This window comes from Pipistrellus kuhlii, unplaced genomic scaffold (genome assembly GCF_014108245.1).
Source record: "Pipistrellus kuhlii isolate mPipKuh1 unplaced genomic scaffold, mPipKuh1.p scaffold_m20_p_30, whole genome shotgun sequence".
Lineage (NCBI taxonomy): Eukaryota > Metazoa > Chordata > Mammalia > Chiroptera > Vespertilionidae > Pipistrellus > Pipistrellus kuhlii.
This window is the reverse complement of record NW_023425530.1, coordinates 2,169,104-2,188,976: the sequence shown is the minus strand read 5'-3', so window position 1 is coordinate 2,188,976 and position 19,873 is coordinate 2,169,104. Positions and strand designations below refer to the sequence as shown.

The window sequence follows — 19,873 nt, the reverse complement described above, 5'->3', positions numbered from 1 at the left end:
CCTGCCCCAGGGCCTTTGCATCCCGCTGCCTCCTCTGTCTGGTCTGCAGCACTCTGATCCTTTGCATGACTGACTCACTGCTCTCACCTTCAGAAGTCAATTCAAATGCCACCTCCTCAGAGAGATCTCTCTTAACCCAGATCTCTAGGAGAATCACCAACCTTGCTTCCCTTCCTTCTTTTCCCCTCCCTAGTCCTTCCCAGGATAGGGTGCATTGTGGATCTTTTTTTAAAAAATATATTTTATTGATTTAAAAAATATATATTTTTTTATTCATTTTTTATAGAGAGGAAGGGAGAGGTGAGAGATAGAGAGCTAGAAACATCGATTAGAGAGAGACATCCACCAGCTGCCTCTTGCACACCCCCTACTGGAAATGTGTCCGCAACCAAGGTACATGCCCTTGACCGGAATCAAAACCGGGACCCTTCAGTCCGCAGGCCAACGCTCTATCCACTGAGCCAGACCGGTTTCGGGACACTGTGTATCTTTAAGATTTGGGGGAGAAAGTCTCTGACTTGGGATTTGTTCGCAGTTATCCAGGGCGCTTCCAGCAGGCACTTAATACATGTGTGCATGAACATGAACAGAAAGGGGTCTGCCCCGCCCTCCAGGGCCCTCCCTCGGGCACAGCGGGCGGGGCCGGCGGGCGGGGCGGGCGGGGGCGGGCGGGGGCGGGCTGCCAGTCCAGTCGGGCGGGTGCGCTGGGCACGCGGGGCCGGGGCCGGGCCGGGGCCAGGGCCGGGGCCGGGCGGGAGCGCCCGGCGGGCGCCATGGAGGGGCTTCGGCGGGGCCTGTCGCGCTGGAAGCGCTACCACATCAAAGTGCACCTGGCGGACGAGGCGCTGCTGCTGCCGCTCACCGTGCGGCCGCGCGACACGCTCAGCGACCTGCGCGCCCAGCTGGTGGGCCAGGGCGTGAGCTCCTGGAAGCGCACCTTCTACTACAACGCGCGGCCGCTGGACGACCACCAGACGGTGCGCGACGTGCGCCTGCAGGACGGCTCGGTGCTGCTGCTCGTCAGCGACCCCAGGTGGCGGCCCGGAGGGCGGGCGGGCGGGGGTCCCGGGTGGGAGCGGCCTGGCTGGAGAGGAAGGCAGGCAGGGGGCCGGAGGGCTGGTGGGGTGGGGGATGGGGATGCGGCAGGGCTGGGGGAGAAGAGTGCGGGTAGGAGGGACCTGGGCGGGCGGGTAGACTAAGGTCCTTCCCCACCCCTGGGACGCTTTCTCCCCGGCCCCAGCTCTGCCCTGATGGGCACCGGCTGTAACAGGAATGGAGAGATGCCAGGAGGGCAGCTGGATGCCTCTGCCTGCTTCCCTCTTTTCTCTCTCGCTGTCTCTGGCCTCCCTTCCCTTTCTTTGTCTCCCCTCTCTCCCTCTCTCTGCAGTGCTGTCCTATTTATTCCACTTCCTATCATTCTTTCTGCCTCCCTATGGCTCGGCCCATTTCTGTCTGTCCATTCTGTCTCTGCTCTTTTCTCTGTCTCTTCCCTTCTGTCTCTCTCGGTGCATTTCTGTCTCTATTTGGCTCTGTCACTGTCTTTCTGAGTCTCTGGTCCTTCCCTCTTTATCCATCTCTCCAGTACACCTGCCAACCCATATTCCCATCCTGACACTGGCTGCCTGCACTCTGCCCTGGCCATCTGGAGTCCTGGCCAGGGTGACCCACAGGGTCTGCAGAGAAGGGCTTCTGGGCCGCGGGGAGAGCACACACGGAGGCCTGGGGCTGTGCTCAAGGTGTGTGTGTGGGGGAGGAAGGATCTTAGGGGCAGGGGGAGACGATGGGATGGTGACGGATGGGGTTTGGGGTCTTGCGCTGGGAGAGGGTGTTCCTGGCAGTGCACCTTCTACAAGGTCTGGAAGCTGGACAAGCCCAGACATCACACACCATACTCATCGTTCAATACACAATAAGCATTTATTGAGTGTCTACTGTGTGCCAGGCCATGTGCTGGGCCCTGGAACCCAGTGGGGACTCAGACTAGGCCTGCCCTCACTGAACAGACATGAACCCAAATAAACATATGATTAATGTCAGATTGGAATGTTTTACACCTTCCTCCTTCCCTCCCTCAGCTCCTTCAGGTCTTTGTTCAGATATATACATCCTGGCAGAGATACACACACACACACACACACACACACACACACGCACATACACACACACACGCACACGCACATACACACACACACACACGCACGCACACAGGTACATATATATAATTCAGAGAGGAAGGGAGAGGGAGAGAAAGATAAACATCAATGATGAGAGAGAATCACTGACCGCTGCCTCTTACACTCCCCTTTACTGGGGTTCGCAACCCTGGCATGTGCCCTGACCGTGAACTTCTGGTTCATGGGTCAATGCTCAACCACTGGGCCACACCAGCCAGGCCCCATCCCTGCTTTTATCTTTCTCTCACTTCTCTATATTTTTCAATTGTTTTTTACCTCATCTCCCCCAGCAGACTGTAAACTTCATGAGGGCATTGTTGTTCATCCTATTCACTGTTGTGTTCACAGTTCAGTGCCTGCACATAGTAGGTGCTCAATAAATATTTGTGGAAGGTATTGTCTGGGGGTGAGGAAAGGGCTGCTCAGAACATTTTCCTGGAGCCCTAGCAGTTCCTAGATGTGGAGGAGAAGGTCTCTGACGTGGGGGTAAGTCCTGGCAGGTGTGGGAAGATGCATCAGCCAGAGACTGAGCAGATAGGTGAGCCTTTGAGAGCCGAGGTGAGGACTGTGTTTGGCCACAATCTGTGTCTTTCTGTCGCCCTCCTGCAGGTAGCCCGGGTTGGAGGAGGTGGAGCCATGACCGAGGGGCCGAAGATGCTGGCTGAAGGAGCAGGCTGGGTGGGGGACACTTCAGGAGGTAAGTCATTCCAGGGACCTTACCTATTGTGAGGACCACAGTTGGGGGAAATGAGGCCCAGAGAGGAGAAGGGACTCAACTCTTTTGAGTGTCATCCCCCAACCGACTTGAAACCCCTGCATTGGGCAAGGACACTGTCCTTCCTTCTCACTCATCTTTAGACCAACCGCGCTGCCCCGAACAGGAATGATGTTCCCAGACTTGCTGTGTGGCCTTGGGTGAATGACTGCCTCTCTGGGCCGTTACCTGCCTCCTCACCTTGTCCTCTTGGCCTGAATTCCTGTGGCTCCCCCCAGCCAGGCCCCTCTAGGAATGGCTGGCTCCCTGTGGCCACAGGGCCTCCTGTCCCTCCGGGGGCACCAGCACGTGGGGAAGGAGGGAATGGCTGCAGGCGTTGCTGTCCACACCCGTCGGCAGGGGATGTCAGGGAAAGGGAAGAGGCAAACCTGGCCAGAGAGCTGGTGTTTCATGCTCCTAAAGGCCTGAAGTGAGATTGGCTTATCCGCCCCTCCTGCTCTTCTAGGTTCTGGGCTCCGAGGGTGGACAGGGCAACACTGCCCTGACCAGCTGATGCCCACTGCTGGGGACACTCCTGATGGAGCTCCACTCCCTGACTCTGAACTAGGACATTGTCACCCCAGCTCAGCCAATCAGCTCAGCCCATCAGCTCAGCCCATCAGGTTTACTGTGTGACCCTGAGGCCCTGCTGCAGGAACCACGGTGCCAGCGTGGGCAGCCAAGGGATATCACATGAAGAGAAGCACAGAGGGGAGAGGAGAGGAAAGAGGCAGCACCACTCCCACCTCGTACGTTCTCGTGGCCACACTTTGCCCAGAGGCACCTTCCACAGCCCTCTCTGCAGCTCCAGTCCACCTGGAACTCCAGCCTCCTGCAGGAAGTCTCAGAAGCCCTCCTGCCCGGCCAGAGAGCACCGCATCCTCTTGTGGGGCCCACAAGCCCTCTACTGTGATCAGCCTTGGCTGTGGGGAACAGCCAGTCGCTCAGGAAATCTCAAATGACTGAAGGTGGAGACTGAGGGACCCAGCCCTCTCCCAGTTCTCCAGTGTCGTTCTGTGCTCTATCCTTTTCCCCAAATACCTCCTCTCATTGCATCTGTGCCCTTTCCCCTGGAGTGCCCTCCCTTAATGCCTTGCCCCCTGTTTGCTGCATGGGGTTTCCTGGTTGGGTCTGAAGGGCTCTGGCAGAGATCTGGGGGCCTCTGTGCCTGGTAGAGGGGACAGGTCCAATTTAATGCAAATTACATGCAAATCACCACCCATTTCTTAAGCCCGGACAGCTCTGGCATGTTGTGAAATAATAATGTTGGACCTGTCCCCTTCCATTCCACTCATTTTTATTGTGACAATGAAGCACGTTTTTGCGAAGTCCCAGATGCTGAAAAACAACTCCTTAAGGTTGGCTGCAGCCGCTCACCCTGCTTTCCACTCCGAGCCTTGTGCCATGGGTGGTAATTTTGAGGACATTCCAGGCAGTGTGTTATGGGAATTCTGGGTACAAGACCCCCCAGATCGAACGCGGAGCCTTGGTTGGATCTCTAACCTGCAGCCGCGTGGAGTCTGGTCCTTTGCGCAGACCTGGAGGCTGATTGGGGGTGGAGGGTCCGGCCGTGTGCGTGTGGTGTGGCGTTCACGCTCCAGCTGCTGGCCTGGCGCCGGGAAGAGGCACGGGAGCCTGGGAAGAAATAATGTTTTAATTAAGAAAGAGTCATGTTGGCCACAAGGCCCTGAGCGGAGACAGGTGGTTAAGAAATCATGGCTGTGGGGACAGTGTGCTCAGACCACGTTTGCCTGTTGCAGGGCGGGCACCAGGCCTGCAGGCACGTCTCCTAGGAGGTGCAGTGCTGTGACCCAGGTTGTCCCTCAGAGGTGGTTTCCAAGCACCCAGTGGGTGTGCAGTGGGGGAGGCAGCCAGGCTTGGGCTTCTCTCCCTGGGTCACATGCATGGGCCTGTTGGGGCCCAGAGACCCCTCCTTCCAGGGCCCAGCAGAGAGGTAGGGCTTTTTAATAATCATCCCAGCTCAGTCCCTCCCTGTCAGGGTCTGTACCACATACTTATGGGGCCAACCATGATGTTTAACCGCGGTGGTGGCTGTAATTACGGCCCATTTTACAGAGGGGGTGTCTGAGATCACTACCCTCCCCTCCAGGCTGCTGCTCCAGCAGCCCCTGAACTGAGGGGTCCTCAGCCCAAGCGGGGGTCCCTGGTGAGGATGGGGGAGAGTTTCCTGTGTGCATATGGGATGGGGGTGGGGAAAAGCACTTTGGGAAGATTTTCATGGTTAACAAACACCATGCAAATTTAATGCAAATGACATGCAAATCACCACCCATTTCTTAAGCCTGGACAGCTCTGGCACGTTGTGAAATAATAATGTTGGACCTGTCCCTTGGTGGGGGTCTGGAGGCGAGATACAAAGCCTTCTCCTTCTTTCCTCCTCCCTTTCCCTTTCCTTCTTTTTTCCTCCCTTCCCTTCACCTTTTCTTCCTTTCTTTCCTCCCAACCTTCAGTTTCTCTCCCTCCTTTCCTTCCTTCACATTATTTGTTGAAGACCCCTCCCCCCCAGTCCTGAGATGAACACAAACAGCAAAAGTGGCTTCTGGTGTTACTATTTTCCAGATGGGGAAACTGAGGCACAGGCCTGGCCTGAGGTCCCAGAGCCATGTTGCGGAGAGTGTTCCCGTCAAGTGTCCTTATCGGCCAAAGTGGCGGGTACCTATGACCCAAGGAGAAGAGCTGACAGTGGCGGGACAGGCTCACGGGTTTCTTGGTCTTAAATGGCAGGCTGCTAAGCCTGGATCTGAAGTCTCGCACTGACTTGCCCATTCCTCCAGTCCTTCTTCTCCTCCCACTCAATCTTCATATTCCTTGAATTCTGGACACAACCGTCTGCTCCATTTGCATGTCTTTCCTTCTCTGTTTGGCAAGCTTCTACTTATCCTTTAAAAGCCCAGCTCCAATGCCCCTTCTTCATGAAGCCGTTTCTGATCCTCTGAGAAGAGCCTCTATTCCCCTCTGGGCTTCTGTGGCCCCTGGTCTCTTTCTGGTCCGGCCATGACCACCGGAGCCAGCAGTGTCACTGAACACCCTGACAGCTCAGCCCTGGCCTGGAAATGTCACACTTCCAGTCCTTTGCATGTTCTCTTCCCAGAATGCCCTTTTCAGTCTTTTGCACCTGGCACACCCCTAAATTTTCAATGCCCACCACGAATGTGCCACCTCCATGTGGGCTCTGCCGCTCTCTCCCAGACCACACCTGGGTCCTGCAGCCTCCGCCCTCTTTCCGGCCCACGCCTGCCCCTTGGAACCGGGAGGTCTGGGGAGCTGCCTCTGGGGACCTGGGGTCACCCAGGTTGGGACTGGGTACAGAGCGGCTGGCTGTGTGGAATGTGTACTGATGAAAGATTAAGTGTTTGAAAACAAAATCAAATTCAAACCTCATAGCCAGCGCTTCCTTCACCCTTTCCTCTTGCTCTCGTCCAGGCCTTTGCATAAGCTGTGTCCTGTGCCAGGAATGCCTTTCCCCTTGAATCCTCTTCTGGGGGACCCTAAGCCAAGCACCTCCCCTCTCTGGGCTGAGAAACTGGGGAGCCCGCCCCCCACCCCAGGGCCTTTCAGGCTTCTGGCTCCACCCCAGGAGCAAGTCTGGGCTGTGAGGAGTTTCGGGTGAGACTTGGCAGCCACTTCCCTCTCTGGGCCCACGGCGGCGTCCCAGGGAGGAGCCACCTCCTGCCTCAGCTGCCCACCCAGTCTGCGCTCTCAGAATGTCAAGGGGCATTTTCCTGGGCAAGTAAATCCAGACAATTCCCAGAGGAGGCACCTGTGGCTTCGCTAGAAACTACATTTACCCGACCTCCCGCTTCAATCCTGTTCATTCTCATATTTCTCTCTCTCTCTCTCTCTCTCTCTCTCTCTCTCTCTCTCTCTCTCTCTCTCCCTCCCTCCCTCCCTCCCTCCCTCCCTCCCTCCCTCCCTCTCTCTCTCTCTTTCTTCTTGAACTCAGTTAAAAGGACCCCCTTTTTTCCTGATGCCCTGAATGTGACCGCGGGCATTTTCAAAAGCTGCTGGGGCCATGCAATTTGAATTACTTGAATGAGCACCACGAGTTTACACGGATGGCGTGGTGGTCAGGACACCCAGCCGTGGGCCCTCCTGCGCTACAGAGTCGGGGCCGCTCCTGGTACCCCAGTCACAGACTTCCTCTGATGACCTTGGGTGGTTTTTGTCCCTCTCTGGGCCTCAGTTTCCCCACCACCAGAGGAGGATGGTGTTAGGGTGGCGGGGCCAGGAGCTACTCTCATGGCATAAGCTGTTGGCAGAGAGAGCCTGACTCATCCCCGTGTCCAAATGCGTTTGAAAGAATCCTCCAAGGGGAAAACAGTTGTAAGAAAAAAAAAAATTAAATAAATAAAAAAGTCACAGAGCTGACCACCCAGCCTGCCATCTGACTCACCTGGGAGGAAACAGCCCCCCTGCCATCCCCCGCAGCATCCGGGAAACTTGCCTGTCTCTCCTCACTGTGGCCCGGCCCATCCCCTGCGGCCTCCCTGTGCGGGGCTCAGGCCTGGCCTGAGGAAGCACTGACCTCAGCCTTCTGTTCTAAGCTCCAGACCCACCAGACCCCTGGCTGGGGTCCCACTCTTCCTGGCTCCAGGCACTTGCATGTGCTGTTTCTAAGTGTGGAGTTCCCTCTCCTCACCCCTCATCTTTCACGCTCCCACTTGCAGGTTCATTGTCATTTCCTTGGGGAGGCCCTGAACAAGTCTCCCGTTTTGCATACTCACAACATCCTGTTCTTTTCCTTTGTGGCATTAGTTATTTAGGTTGTTAATCATTCAATGTATGTTTTTCTCTGCTAGCCTGTGGGCATGGTGAAGGCTGGGAAGGGGTCTCAGCTGGTCACCACTGGGTCACACGGCATTTAATAACACAGTATGCTATCAACAATAAAATATACATATAGAAAAGAAGCCAGTGTAAGGCCTGGGGGCCGGGGACATCCTCCCTTCTCAGGCCATGAGGGCCTCCGGCCCCCGTTCCCGTCACCATGCTGCGTGCTCAGGCGGCTCCGGGCACGGGGCTCGGATTGGGATTCCAGGCACTCTGGCTCCTGCCATGGCGATGAATGGGAAAAACTCAGAATTAATTACTGGCTGCTTCTCTGGCCTGATGTGGACAGATACAGAGTGTCCTTGCTGCTGTGTCTGCCCACCACCTCTCAAGAGTTAATTAGAGGCTGGGAAGTGGCCGGCTCAGGGGAAGGTCCCAGAAGGCGCTGCTGCCAGAGAGAGCTGGGTGCACAGCCTAGCTCTGCTGGGCCACTTCCTGCAATTCACTTCTCCTCTCCGAGCCTGCGTTTTCTCATCTGGAAAAGGGAAAGAGAAAACACCCTTGTCTGTTGGGATGAGTTTCTTGGGAGAATCACCTGGAGCTGGTAGAGTGTGGTGTGCAGTAGGTATCCGATGGATGCTGCAGAAATGGCAAGTTTTCTATGCAGGCTTAATTCTTCCTCTACTGCAAAGACAGGAGAATGAAGTGAGGGTTAGGGGCAGCATCCTTACTCAGAGGTAGATCTGTTTCCCTCACCCAGAGAGATAGCACATGGCAAACACAGGTCTGTTTGTAAAAACTGATCTAAGACAAAAACCACAAAGGACCAACAGTTTGTCTGAACTACTTCCTTTTCCCTCACATTTCAGATTGCCTGACCCCACTGCCAAGGGTACAGTGCCCTCTGGTGGGCAGTATGAAGGTGGCATGAATACAAATGTCATCAAGTCCACCTTGCACTGAGTGGTAGAAAGATAATGGAATCCATAAACATAATTTAAAAATTTCTGGTACCACTAGAAAAAAGTAAATGTAAGCAGGTAATTTTTATTTTAATAATATTTTATTAAAATATTATTTGATTCAATACACAAAATATTTTAACCAATATAAAAATTTGTTAATGAGCTATCTTATATTCTTTCTTTCTTTTTTTTTTTCTCATACCAAGTCTTTTAGAATTTGGTGTGTATTTTATACTCACAGACATCTCAATTTGAACTAGTAACATTTTTATTTTATTATTTAAAAATATTTTTATTGATTTCAGAAAGGAAGGGAGAGGGAGGGAAAGAGAGAGACTATAGCACCCCTCATGGTCATTTTGTTCCCCAAATACCATCTCCATGTGCTGTGAGTGCTCATCATTAACTACCCTGGACCCACCAATGTGAAAGAACTGTCTGTCTCTTCCTTTCACTCTTTATCCAGATTCTCAGAGATTTTCCCATTTTGCTTTCCCTGCCTCCCTAATCGTCCACCAGTGGATTTCCTGCCACCCTCCTTATGTCTTCCTCCTTCGGTTCTAACGTATAAAGTAAGCTGCAGAACTGCCATTCTCCGGAGCATTTTCTCAGTTCGTTGAGATTTTGCTGCCTGGCCATTGCCATGAGTTTGCTTCAAATAAACTCATAAAAGTTCTCCACAGGTTTCTTCCATCAACGGCTCAGGCGAGCTCCTGACACCTGCCGCGGTCCTGCCTGGGATCAGGGTGAGGGGAGAGGCACTGGCCTGGGAACAAACTATAAGGGGGCTCCCTGAGACTCAGTCATCTGGATAAATGCTACTCTAATGCAACGTTTAAGAAGCAAACAAGCAAAAAAACCAAACTAAGACTGTAAAAACATCTACAATGAAAGAATCAGTGTGACGTATTGGCAGGATCTGACCCTACCCCCTGGCTCCACCCTGCCGCACTACCTCCCCCTGTTCCGGGCTCTCGCAGCACCTGAGAGGCCCCTCCTCCAGCACAGTCTCCCCTCCCGGCCTCAAAGGCCCCTGATTAAGCCTTAATTCCCCATAATTAGGCCCAGGGATCTGGTAGGCCTGAAGCATTCTGAGGAGGGAGGCCCTGGCGGGTGGGCCAGCCTGGGCTTCCCTGGGGAGAGGGGAGGCCAGAAGGGAGGCCACTGAGAGACGGTGGGGAAGCCAAATCTTAATTAGTGCCTCGGGGTTTATTGGGCCTAGGAACAGGCTGAGACATCTTTTTCTCTAAGCCTACCCCCATTCTCTTCCAACACAATATATTTATTTTCAAAATGTTTTTTTGTCTGGCCAGGTTGCTCAGTTGGTTAGAGTGTCATCCCGCTACCCCAAGGTTTCAGGTTCAATTCCCCATCAGAGTCAGGGCACATTCAAGAATCAACCAGTGAATGCATAAATACGCAGAACAACAACTCGATGTTTCTCTCTCTCCCAAAAATCAATTTTTTAGACTTCTTTTTTAAAAATATATTTTTATTGATTTCAGAAAGGGAGAGAGAGAGATAGAAACATCAATGATGAGAGAGAATCATTGACCGCTGCCTCATGCATGCCTCCTACTGGGGATCAAGCCCAGGACTCTTCAGTCGACACTATCCATTGAGCCAAACTGGCTAGGGCAATCAATAAATTTTTAAAAATGCACTTCTATATTCTACCATGAAAACATCTATATATATATAAAAGGCTAATATGCAAATTGTCCCCATGGGAGTTTGGCTGGGAGACCAGAAGTTCGATTGCTTGCTATAATGTGTGCTGCCCACCAGGGGGCAGCATGCAATGAAGGGAGTCCCCAAGAGGCCCTGATCGCCCACCAGGCCTAGGGACCCTAGCAGTGCATGAATTTCTTGCACTGAGCCTCTCATGTGTGTGTGTGTGTGTGTGTGTGTGTGTGTGTGTATATAACAATGTATTATATAAACTTTGGGGATATATATTTAAATGAATGTGATCTTGTTTAGAATCATGGTAACTGCAGCTGCTTTGTGAGCACTGAGTATGTGCCCATTGTTTACACACATTTCTTAGCTCATCTCACAAGAGCTCTGGGGGTATACAAGCTATTCTTACCCCATTCTCCAAGAGCTTGCCTGATTCTAGGATCTGTGCTCTTGGCCCCAGTATATACACCAGAGTGGGTTCAACTTGGCCTCTTTGCCTGAACAGGCTGTTCTATGCAGGAAAGCCACTTTGGGTTTCAGGTGAAATTGGAATTCGTGATTTTTTTTTTTCTGCTTGGGTGTCCAAGCATTTGCTTGGGCAGTTCCCTCCACCAGGAATGCCTCTCCTTCCCATGTGTGAATCCTCCTTGATATTCCAGACTCAGGACACATGTCTGAAGGAGGCTTTTTCTGAGACTCCCCAAATTGAGGCTTCACAACTTCCTGCCAAGGGCCCCCAGTCTCCCCCGGCCTCATGAGGCCCGCGTGGTGTGCCTGCCGCAGACGGGTATTGCAGAGCCTGCTCTGCACGCCCATGTCCCCACAGCCCTGCCGGTGGGTGGCAGGCCGTCCTCCCTGTCCCCTCAGCCTCACACATCAGCCCGCTCTCTGCCTCCAGCCGGGAACAATTATAGTGTCAGAGATGTTGCCATCGCCCCAGACAGGTCGGCCTCATGTTTAATTCATCTCGGGGCTAATTATAGCCAGGCTGGGGAAGGGGCGCGGTAAACTTGGCTTTCCCGCCCCGGCCTTTCCTGCTGCCAGGGTGGCCCCGACAGGGTGGTGGGCGGGACAGGGTTTGTGTCCCTCTCCCCACCTCCAACCCCCAGCTCCGGACAGCTGTGCCAGCTTGCAGCACCTCCTCCACAGGTGCAATCTCCGAGGCAGCACTGATGGCGGGAACGCAGACCAGGGCAGGGCGGGGCAGTGGGAGGAGGCGCGTGGATTCCAGCTCCTGGCACCTGTGTGCGAGCATGAGCATCCGAATGCCTTCTTCCCTCCAATCCCCCTCGTTTCCGCGGATCAAGATTGCTAATAATAACCTGGGACGGTTATTATTAAAATGGCAAGCGAGCCCACCATCTTCCAGGTGAGCCCATCAAGGCCTGAGTGATAACTGCCAACCTTCAGAGTGGGTGACCGTCGGTCTTGTTTGTGGGGTTTGGCCACCGCCAGCCTGGAGTGCCGGCTGGGCCAGGCCCAGTCCTGAGCAGCGGATGTGAGTCTCACTGGGCTGGGATGTAGGGGGAGGTGAGCGAGGCACGCGCCTGGGTGGCGAAGCTTCGGGAGGCACCAAGGAACTCAGCAAGAGAAAGACCACTTTCAGCCATGTTTTAAAGAATCTGAAACAGCAGAAACCGGTTTGGCTCAGTGGTAGAGCGTCGGTCTGCGGACTGAAAAGTCCCAGGTTCGATTCCGGTCAAGGGCATACACCTTTGTTGCAAGCACATCCCCAGTAGGGGGTGTGCAAGAGGCAGCTGATAGATGTTTCTAACTCTCCCTCTCTCTTCCTCTCTGTAAAAAAAAAAAAAAAAAAAATCAATAAAATATATTAAAAAAAAGAAACGAATCCGAAACAGGACAAAAGGTTCCTGTGAAACAAAATATCCAAATGTGAAATACAAACCCTGCTCAGGTAGAACGTGCATGAATGTTTTGATCCGTTCAACAGCCCCTAGGAGGTGGGGATGGTGATGACCAACAACAGATGGGGAAACTGAGGCACACTGCCTCCTCTCTGCTCCACCCACCACCCTTGTCCTGGCCCCGGCTGGGTCTTTGTTCTCCCCTCCCCGGTGTGGACCCTGCTTCCTGTCCCCAGCTTGCCCTTGTCAACTTGCCTAAGTGGCACTGCCCGAAAGAGCTGGCAGGTCAGTCCCCCGAGGGCTGCCCTATGCCCGGTGCCCACCGCCCCCATCACAGCTCTCCTGGGCTGCTGGCCCACGGAAGCCCCTGGTGCTGGAGCCTGGGCACTTGCTGCTCCCTCCATGCTCGGCGACCCCATGTGTACGTATGTATCCTGGGGGCCTTCCAGTCCAGCAAGAGGGGTGGCGAGAATCGGGTCCCCGCCTGCTTGAGGGGCCGCCATTTGTGGGGATAAGGGCGACCCCCTTCAGATCCCAGTTTAAATGTCTGTGCACGTTGGAGCTATGATTCCAGAGCCAGCGGCCTGGGCCCCAAACCTGCCCCCGGCACTTGCTCGCTGTGTCATTCAGGCAACACTTAACCTCTCTGTAGCAGCGGCCCCCTAAGCAAAAGGCCTCCGGAGGAAATGGATGGGGGGGGGGGGGGGGGAGAGGAGTGTAGGGCGATGCCTGGCGCATAGTTGGTGCACAATGAGTTGCTGAAATCCCTGGGGCCCGGCGCTTGGCTTGGAGCTCCGGGGTCCTGGGCCCCGCATGTCTGACGCGGGGAAAGATGAGGGGCCTCGGCTCCAAGAAGGCTCAGGACAACACGGAGGTGGGGATTCCAACCGGGGGCTGGGCCTCCAGCGCCTGCCCACGCTGACCCCGCTCACCCCCTGAGGCCAAAGAGGCGCCTCGGCACCTGAGCGGAGAGCACACGGGCTGGGGGCTGGGGGGCTGGGGGCGGCGGCTGGGATGAAGGACCGAGGTCCCAGTGTGGAGCATTGCCATGGCAGCCCGGCGGGAGTCCGCTGCTGCGACTCAGGGTCCGCTGGAGCGGCTGCTAAAAATAGCCAGCACCACCCCAGCTCATTCGCGCGGGCTCCCGGCTGCCAGGTACCCGCTGCCCGCTCCCCCACCTGCTTCCAGGCCGGGCCCCTCCTGGCCTTCCTCCCCGGATCTTCCTCAGAGGCGAAGCTGATGGCTCTCCTCCCCTTCTCTGAAGCCTTCCGTGGCTCCCCCTTGCTTTTGACCTCAAGCCCCCACCTTCACCCCTATTAGCTCCCCCCTGATTTCAGCACCCCCTCCCTGCTCTGGATGTCTCTCAGGGGCTGGAACCCACACATACTCCCCCCCTCCGACATCCTTTGCTTGGCGGTCCCTCCCTTACCCTGTGGACTGTGCTGCCGTCTCCTTTTCCTCGTTCACATCTCAGCTGGCACATCTCTCCCCCCCCCCCCCCCCCTGCAAAAGAGCCTGCAGCCCCAGCTCAGCTCTGGGGCCTCTGGTAGGTCCCCTCAGCCAGCCCTGACGCTGACCTGTGAGCTCCGAGGGGGAACGGATGGGCGTGTTTTGGGTCCACCATGAGGCCTAGCACATGGCACACAGCAGGTGCTCAGGGAGTGTTTGTGGGATGAGTAACGGAACGAGATTACCCAGTTCTGACGGAGGCATTTCCTGGGGTAGTCACGGTGGGCATCCAAGCTGAGGGTTCCTACTGTCCTCTGTCCCCAGGCCAGGAAGTCCAGGGTCCGCCTTCTCTCTCCAGGAGACTCATTCATCCCCTTCCTCACGGGAGGATGGCTGCTGTGTGACCAGCTGTGTCACTCACCCTCTCTGATCCCCTTTCTGCCTCACCCATCGCCTCAGACACAGGACTTAGAGGTTGAGAGGACCCAGCTAGCAGAGCTGCCAAAACCTGGAGAGGAGAGGGCGGGAGGCAGGACAGTGGAGGTGAGGGAAGTGTATTAGCTGGTGAGGAACCAGTGGGCAGCCTCAGGTGAACAGAGTTTTCTGAGGAGAGAGCCAAGGAGGAGAGTTTCCAGGCTGAGCGGAAGGTGCCGGATTTGGCATGGCGTTGCCTGGTTGCAGCAAGAGGGGTGAGGCCAAGAGCAGACTCTCAGGGAAATCTGCAGTGAGGACAGTGACAGTGCGCAACTCTCCTGATGACCTGAGGTCTGTGCCCCGTGAAACTGTGGCCGCAGCACCGTCAGACTCGGCTTAAGCGGGGAGGCGCTCACGGCTCCCTGTCCTCAGCGCCGGGCGCCATCCCGGGCTGTGCTGGAGGCTCCTCAGCCACAGAGACCTCGGCGTCGTTTATCAGCCGAGCTCCCGTCAGGCCAGAATGGCTGCTGCTTCGGCCCTGCCACCACGGCCCCCTTCCCTGTGAGGGAGGAGGAGGGAGGAGAAGGGGGAGGAAGGCCTATTCTTATCTCTGGAGGTTACAGCCGGGAAGGTTCCGGCACCATTCATGCTCACATCCGCCATGTAGTCCAACAGTGACGCTGGGTTGCAAGAAGGGCCAGGAAGTGTGTGTAGTCTTCAGCCGGGCAGATTCTTTTGTTTTTAATTTTTATAATTTTTATTTTTTTAAATATATTTTATTGATTTTTTACAGAGAGGGATAAAGAGTTAGAAACATCGATGAGAATCATTGATCAGCTGCCTCCTGCACACCCCCTACTGGGGATGTGCCCACAACCAAGGTACATGCCCTTGACCGGAATCGAACCTGGGACCTTGCAGTCCGCAGGCCGATGCTCTATCCACTGAGCCAAACCGGTTTCGGCTGATTCTTTTGTTTTTTAAACTTTCACCCAAGAATAGGTTTTCATTGATTCAAGAGGGAGAGGGAGAGGGAGAGGGAGAGAGAGAGGCGAAGGAAGAGGGAGAGGGAGAGGGAGAGGGAGAGGCAAAGGGAGAGGGAGAGGGAGAGGGAGAGGGAGAGGCAAAGGGAGAGGGAGAGGGAGAGGGAGAGAAAAACATCAATGCGTTGCCACAAACCTTTGGTGCATAGGACAATGCTCTAACCAACTGAGCCACACTAGCCAAGACATGGGCAGATTCTACTTTTATTTATTTTAAAATATTTTAATTGATTTCAGAGAGGAAGGGAAAGGGAGAGACAGAAACGCCAATAATGAGAGAGAATCATTGATTGGCTGCCTCCTGCACGCCCCCTACTGGGGATCAAGCCCACAACCCAGGCATGTGCCCTTGATCAGAATCAAACCTGGGACCCTTCAGTCCACAGGCCAACGTTCTATCCACTGAGCCAGACCAGCTAGGGCCTGATTCTATTTTTAAAGGAGAAAGTAGAGAATGAATATTGGGGCCACCCACAGCGACTGCCACCGAATGGGTTGGGACGGAGGAGTCGACATTTGTCAACATTAAATGCTCCTCCTTGTCCTCTGGATGACCTGGCCCTGTCACCTCCCTGCTCTCCCTCCTCCCTCTCTTCCCCTTGCTCTGCTCCAGAAATTGGGGGGGTGGGGAGGAGGGGTGCAGGGGTGAGGAAAGGCTCCTTGCTGTTCTCCTGCCTCCATGGTCCTGCCCCAAGGCCTTTGCACTGGCGATTCCTGCTTCCTGGAATGCTCTTCTCCCAGATCTGTCCATGGCCCCCTCCCTCCTCTCCTTCAGATCTCTGCTCATATGCCATCTTCTCAGTGAGGCCGAACATCCTGTTTAAATTTGCAAACCGCCGACTCTCCCCAATGCTTGCTCCATTCTGCTCTAATTTTCTTCCCGGCACTTAGCGTTCTCGAAAGCTCTATAGACAGGGAGACTGTGGTCCCGAGGGGAAAGGAGATTCACCCGAGGCCACATGCCAGTGGGTGGCAGCGTTACCTGAGTTCCCATCCACAAGCCCGGGATGACCAAGGGACTCCGCTGTTATGCCAGGCACAGGGCCTGGTGCACGAGCTGCTCTATTACATGTCATCGCCACACAAACATGAAAACGTTTGCAGGTTTCAGAGTGCACCCACAATGCTCTTGGTCCCACTTCTCAGGGCAGGGAGGGTGGAGGCAGCGTGGGGGGAAGGGGAGGTCCTGCTCACACAGCCAGGGGGTGGCAAGGGGCGGATTTCTGCTTCTGACTTCCTGGCCACCGTTAGACCAGGCTCCCTGCCCCCCGGGACTGTGCAAAGCTGAAGGTCTTGGGTTCAAACCCTGCCTGGTGCGGCCTCAGGCATCTTCCTCTCCCCTGCCAGACCTCAGTTTCCTGTTCTGAGAAACGGGATCCTAACCGCTGTCCTAGGTGCATCGCACAGAACGCCCCATGGTTCCCGGAGCCTGGCATAAAGGTGCGGGCGCCAGCCAGCTCCCGAGGGCAGCGTTGCCCCCAGCCCAGCGCCCTCCAGTTCCCGGGCCTCACTCCATGTTCCCTTGGCCACCCAGTGCCAGGCTTCTGTTTAGTTTAATAATCTCCTGAAAGTTTAATTGTTGTTTTATTCATCCGTGACCTTTCTCTCTCATCTGGAGACGTATTATTGCTAATCTACAAATTTCAAGAACCAGATTTATTTGCAAAACCAATTACCTTCCTATGCAAATGACCTCTTTCCACTCCCGCCTCCCTGGCCAGCTGGCTGCTGAGGGGCGCGGGGAGCTGCTGCTCAAACGCTCGGATGCAGACTTATCTCTAATTCCTCCGAGCGGGTGGCCCTCTCGGCCCGGAGTTAATCAGCATCTCAGTAATCAAGGCAGGCCCTGACCCCACGCCTCTCGGCTCTGACCTCCTAGAGGGGCCTCTTGAAGTGGCCGGAGGTTCTGATTGCCTCCCCACCTGGCCCGTCCGATGGGAAGGATGGCTGTTCAAGGGTTCACTCGTGCATTTGTTTATTCCTTCATCCAAAATGATGCATTGTCTGCTGTGAGGCAGGCACAGTTCTAGGCTTTGGAAGCAGAGCAGGGACTAGGCAGGCCGGAAGGAGAGAAGGCCCATCTTCCTGATGCTGACCGAAAGAGAGAAAACAGGCAAGATCGCCGAAACCGGTTTGGCTCAGTGGATAGAGCGTCGGCCTGCGGACTGAAAGGTCCCGGGTTCGATTCCGGTCAAGGGCACATACCTTGGTTGTGGGCACATCCCCAGTAGTGGGTGTGCAGGAGGCGGCTGGTCGATGTTTCTCTCTCATCGATGTTTCTAGCTCTCTATCCTTCTCCCTTCCTCTCTGTGGAAAATCAATAAAATATATTAAAGAAGAAGAAGAAGAAGAAGAAGGCGGCGGCGGCTGTCCTGGGCCTGCATGTCAGGGCGTGAAATAGGCACAAAATTTAAGGGGGTGAGGGAGTAAAAAGAAAAAAAAAGAAAAAAGAGAACAGACCAGGAGGCCGGGCCAGCGTGGCTCAGCTGGCTGGGCGTTGTCTTATGTACCGAAGGGTTGCTTCTTTGATTTCTGCTCAGGGCACGTGCCTGGGTTTTGGGCTGGATCCCTGGTAGGGGGCTCGCAGGAGGCAGCCGGTCCTCACTCTCATATTGATGTTTCTCTCTCTCTCCCTCTCACTTCCTCTCTGTCCCAAAGTCAATTTAAAAAATCTTTAAAAAATGTGTTTTAAAAAATTCCTGGGGACGGACAATCAAGCAGGAGACCATCGGGGATGGGTGGTCAGGGAGCTCTTTACCCCCTCCTCCACTCTTCAGTCACAAAAAGGAGCTGATTCGTAAAAATGCCAAACTTGGTCCTGCCTCTGGGCCTTAGCACTTGCTGTTCCCACTGCCTGGAATGCTTTTTCCAAACCTCCTGGTTAGACCCACACTTCCTCCTACCGTCTTAGGTCACATGTCACCACCTCAGGGAGGTCTTTCCTGATTGCCCCAGCTGACAAGCATCCCTCCCAGACCATTTCTGTCCCCTTTCCTTGCTTTATGATTCTGACTGTTTCCTGAAATTAGATTAGGTATCTGTGAGATGAGATCTCTCTGTATCACTCTATTTTAATGTCAGCACATTGAGGACAGAGGAACTGTGTCTGTTTTGTTCACAGCTATATCATCAGTACCTAGAACAGTATCTGGGCACTCAGTAAATATTTGTTGAGTGAATGAGTGAATGAATGAGTGAGTGAGTGAATGATGCAGCGGCCAGGAGGCCATGCTGGCCACGATGTAGAGGACTGAACTTCTCACGGACATCTTGGCCTCAGCCCTTTCCCATCCCCTCATGGAGGGGCTGAAAGTCCCCATTTTGCAGCGGAGAACATGGAGGCTGCTAGGCTAGGCATGCGGCTTGGCCAGCCAGAGCTGACGGGCTGAGACCAGAAACCAGGGGCTGAAGGGACTGCCCTCCGTGGTGCTCGGGGCCCCTGCAGCTCTCTGACATGAGGAGGGAACAGAGCCTGAACTCGGAGGCATGACCCCATCAATCCCTAGGCCTCAAGTTCTCCAACTGGGCAAGGGCCTGCGAGACTCTGCCCACCATGGTTTCCCTCTCCCCTGGTGGGGAGGGGTGGGCGTGGCCACGGGCCTCTAGCTCTTTCTGCCGGGCTCAGATGGTCTCTGGCTGTGCTGTGCCTCTGTCTCCTCTGCCTTCTTGTCGCTTCCTATGGCCGATTCTTGCTCCTCCCATGGATACCTGCCGTTGAGTCAGACACCAAACATCTGATCTGCCTCTCTTTGGCATATACTGTTCCTTCTGCCTCTCACATGAAGCCTTTCCATGGCCTCCCAACCTCATTAGCCCTTCCCCCCAATATACATGTTCAATTGTTTGTTTAACATTTATCTTCCCAGCTAGACACTAAGCTCCAATTGAACAGGGGCCTCAACTGGGCCTCAACTGTCATTTAAAGTTTTTTGTTTTTTCTTAATTGATTTTTAGAGAGAGAAACAGAGAGAGAGAACAGAGAAACATTAATTTGTGGTTCCACGTATTTATGCATTCATTGGTTAATTCTTGTATGTGCCCTGACTGGGGATCGAACCTGCAACCTTGGCATATCAGAACCATGCTCTAACCAACTGAGCTATCCAGCTGGGACACTTCATCTGTCATTTTTATCCTGATGTCTATAGCACCCAGCACAAGGAAAAGCTGCACTTGTTGGCAGCTTATAGGTGTTCGTTAAGTGATTGATCAGTGGATGGGCAGTCGGGGTGTGTGTGGATGAATGAATGGGTGGGCAGGGGGGTAAGTGTGGGACTGTTCAAGCATTTATTCATTCATTTGTTTATTCATTCCAATTGACCAGTGGGTGGGGGACGAGCGGATGGATGAAAGGTTGGATGGTTGAGAGATGGATGAAAGAGTGGGGGGACGAGTGTATGTGTGGGGTGGATGGAAGGATGGGAGGCATAGGTGAGAGGGTAAGTGGGGGCTGAGGGAATGTGTGGATGAGTGGAAGGTGGGTGGTGGAGCCTTGCCTGGGTGAGGCAGGCTACCCCTGCCGGTGGGTCTGAGGACATGGTGGGAAGGGGTGGGCCTGGCGCGGACCTCTAGCTCTTTCTGCAGGGCTCAGAGTGTCTCGGCCCTCACACCTCCACTCCTCCGCCCATAGCTAGCACATCCCCCTGATGGGGCCCCGCTTTAAGCCAGGAATGCAGCCCAGCCCTCTTTACCCCTTCACTTGATTCAGTCCTGGCCACCTGCCGGTTCAATTATT

The 19,873-nt window shown here is 54.5% G+C and overlaps 1 protein-coding gene across 4 annotated transcripts; it reads left to right on the top strand.

The window, feature by feature from the left end:
- The first annotated feature begins 691 nt into the window (after positions 1 to 691).
- Positions 692 to 3,522, top strand: LOC123653311 (ubiquitin domain-containing protein TINCR). Of its 4 annotated transcripts, none has more exons than XM_045589135.1 (2): positions 692 to 1,033; positions 3,395 to 3,522. In XM_045589135.1, exons 1-2 carry the CDS (start codon positions 774 to 776, stop codon positions 3,432 to 3,434), a joined length of 300 nt encoding a protein of 99 aa, XP_045445091.1. In that variant the 5' UTR covers positions 692 to 773; the 3' UTR covers positions 3,435 to 3,522. The 4 variants fall into 4 exon arrangements, with proteins under 4 accessions (XP_045445091.1, XP_045445094.1, XP_045445093.1 ...); XM_045589138.1 differs by lacking the exon at positions 3,395 to 3,522 and adding an exon at positions 2,784 to 2,871; XM_045589137.1 differs by lacking the exon at positions 3,395 to 3,522 and adding an exon at positions 2,468 to 2,774.
- Positions 3,523 to 19,873: the final 16,351 nt, after the last annotated feature.

What these genes read in the sequence shown, in the direction of transcription:
- LOC123653311 (XM_045589135.1), top strand. Translation starts at nt 774, where the DNA reads ATGGAGGGGCTTCGGCGGGGCCTGTCGCGCTGGAAGCGCTACCACATC. An exon ending in CTGCTCGTCAGCGACCCCAG is followed by an intron (nt 1,034 to 3,394) that starts GTGGCGGCCCGG and finishes CTGCTCTTCTAG; the next exon opens with GTTCTGGGCTCCGAGGGTGG.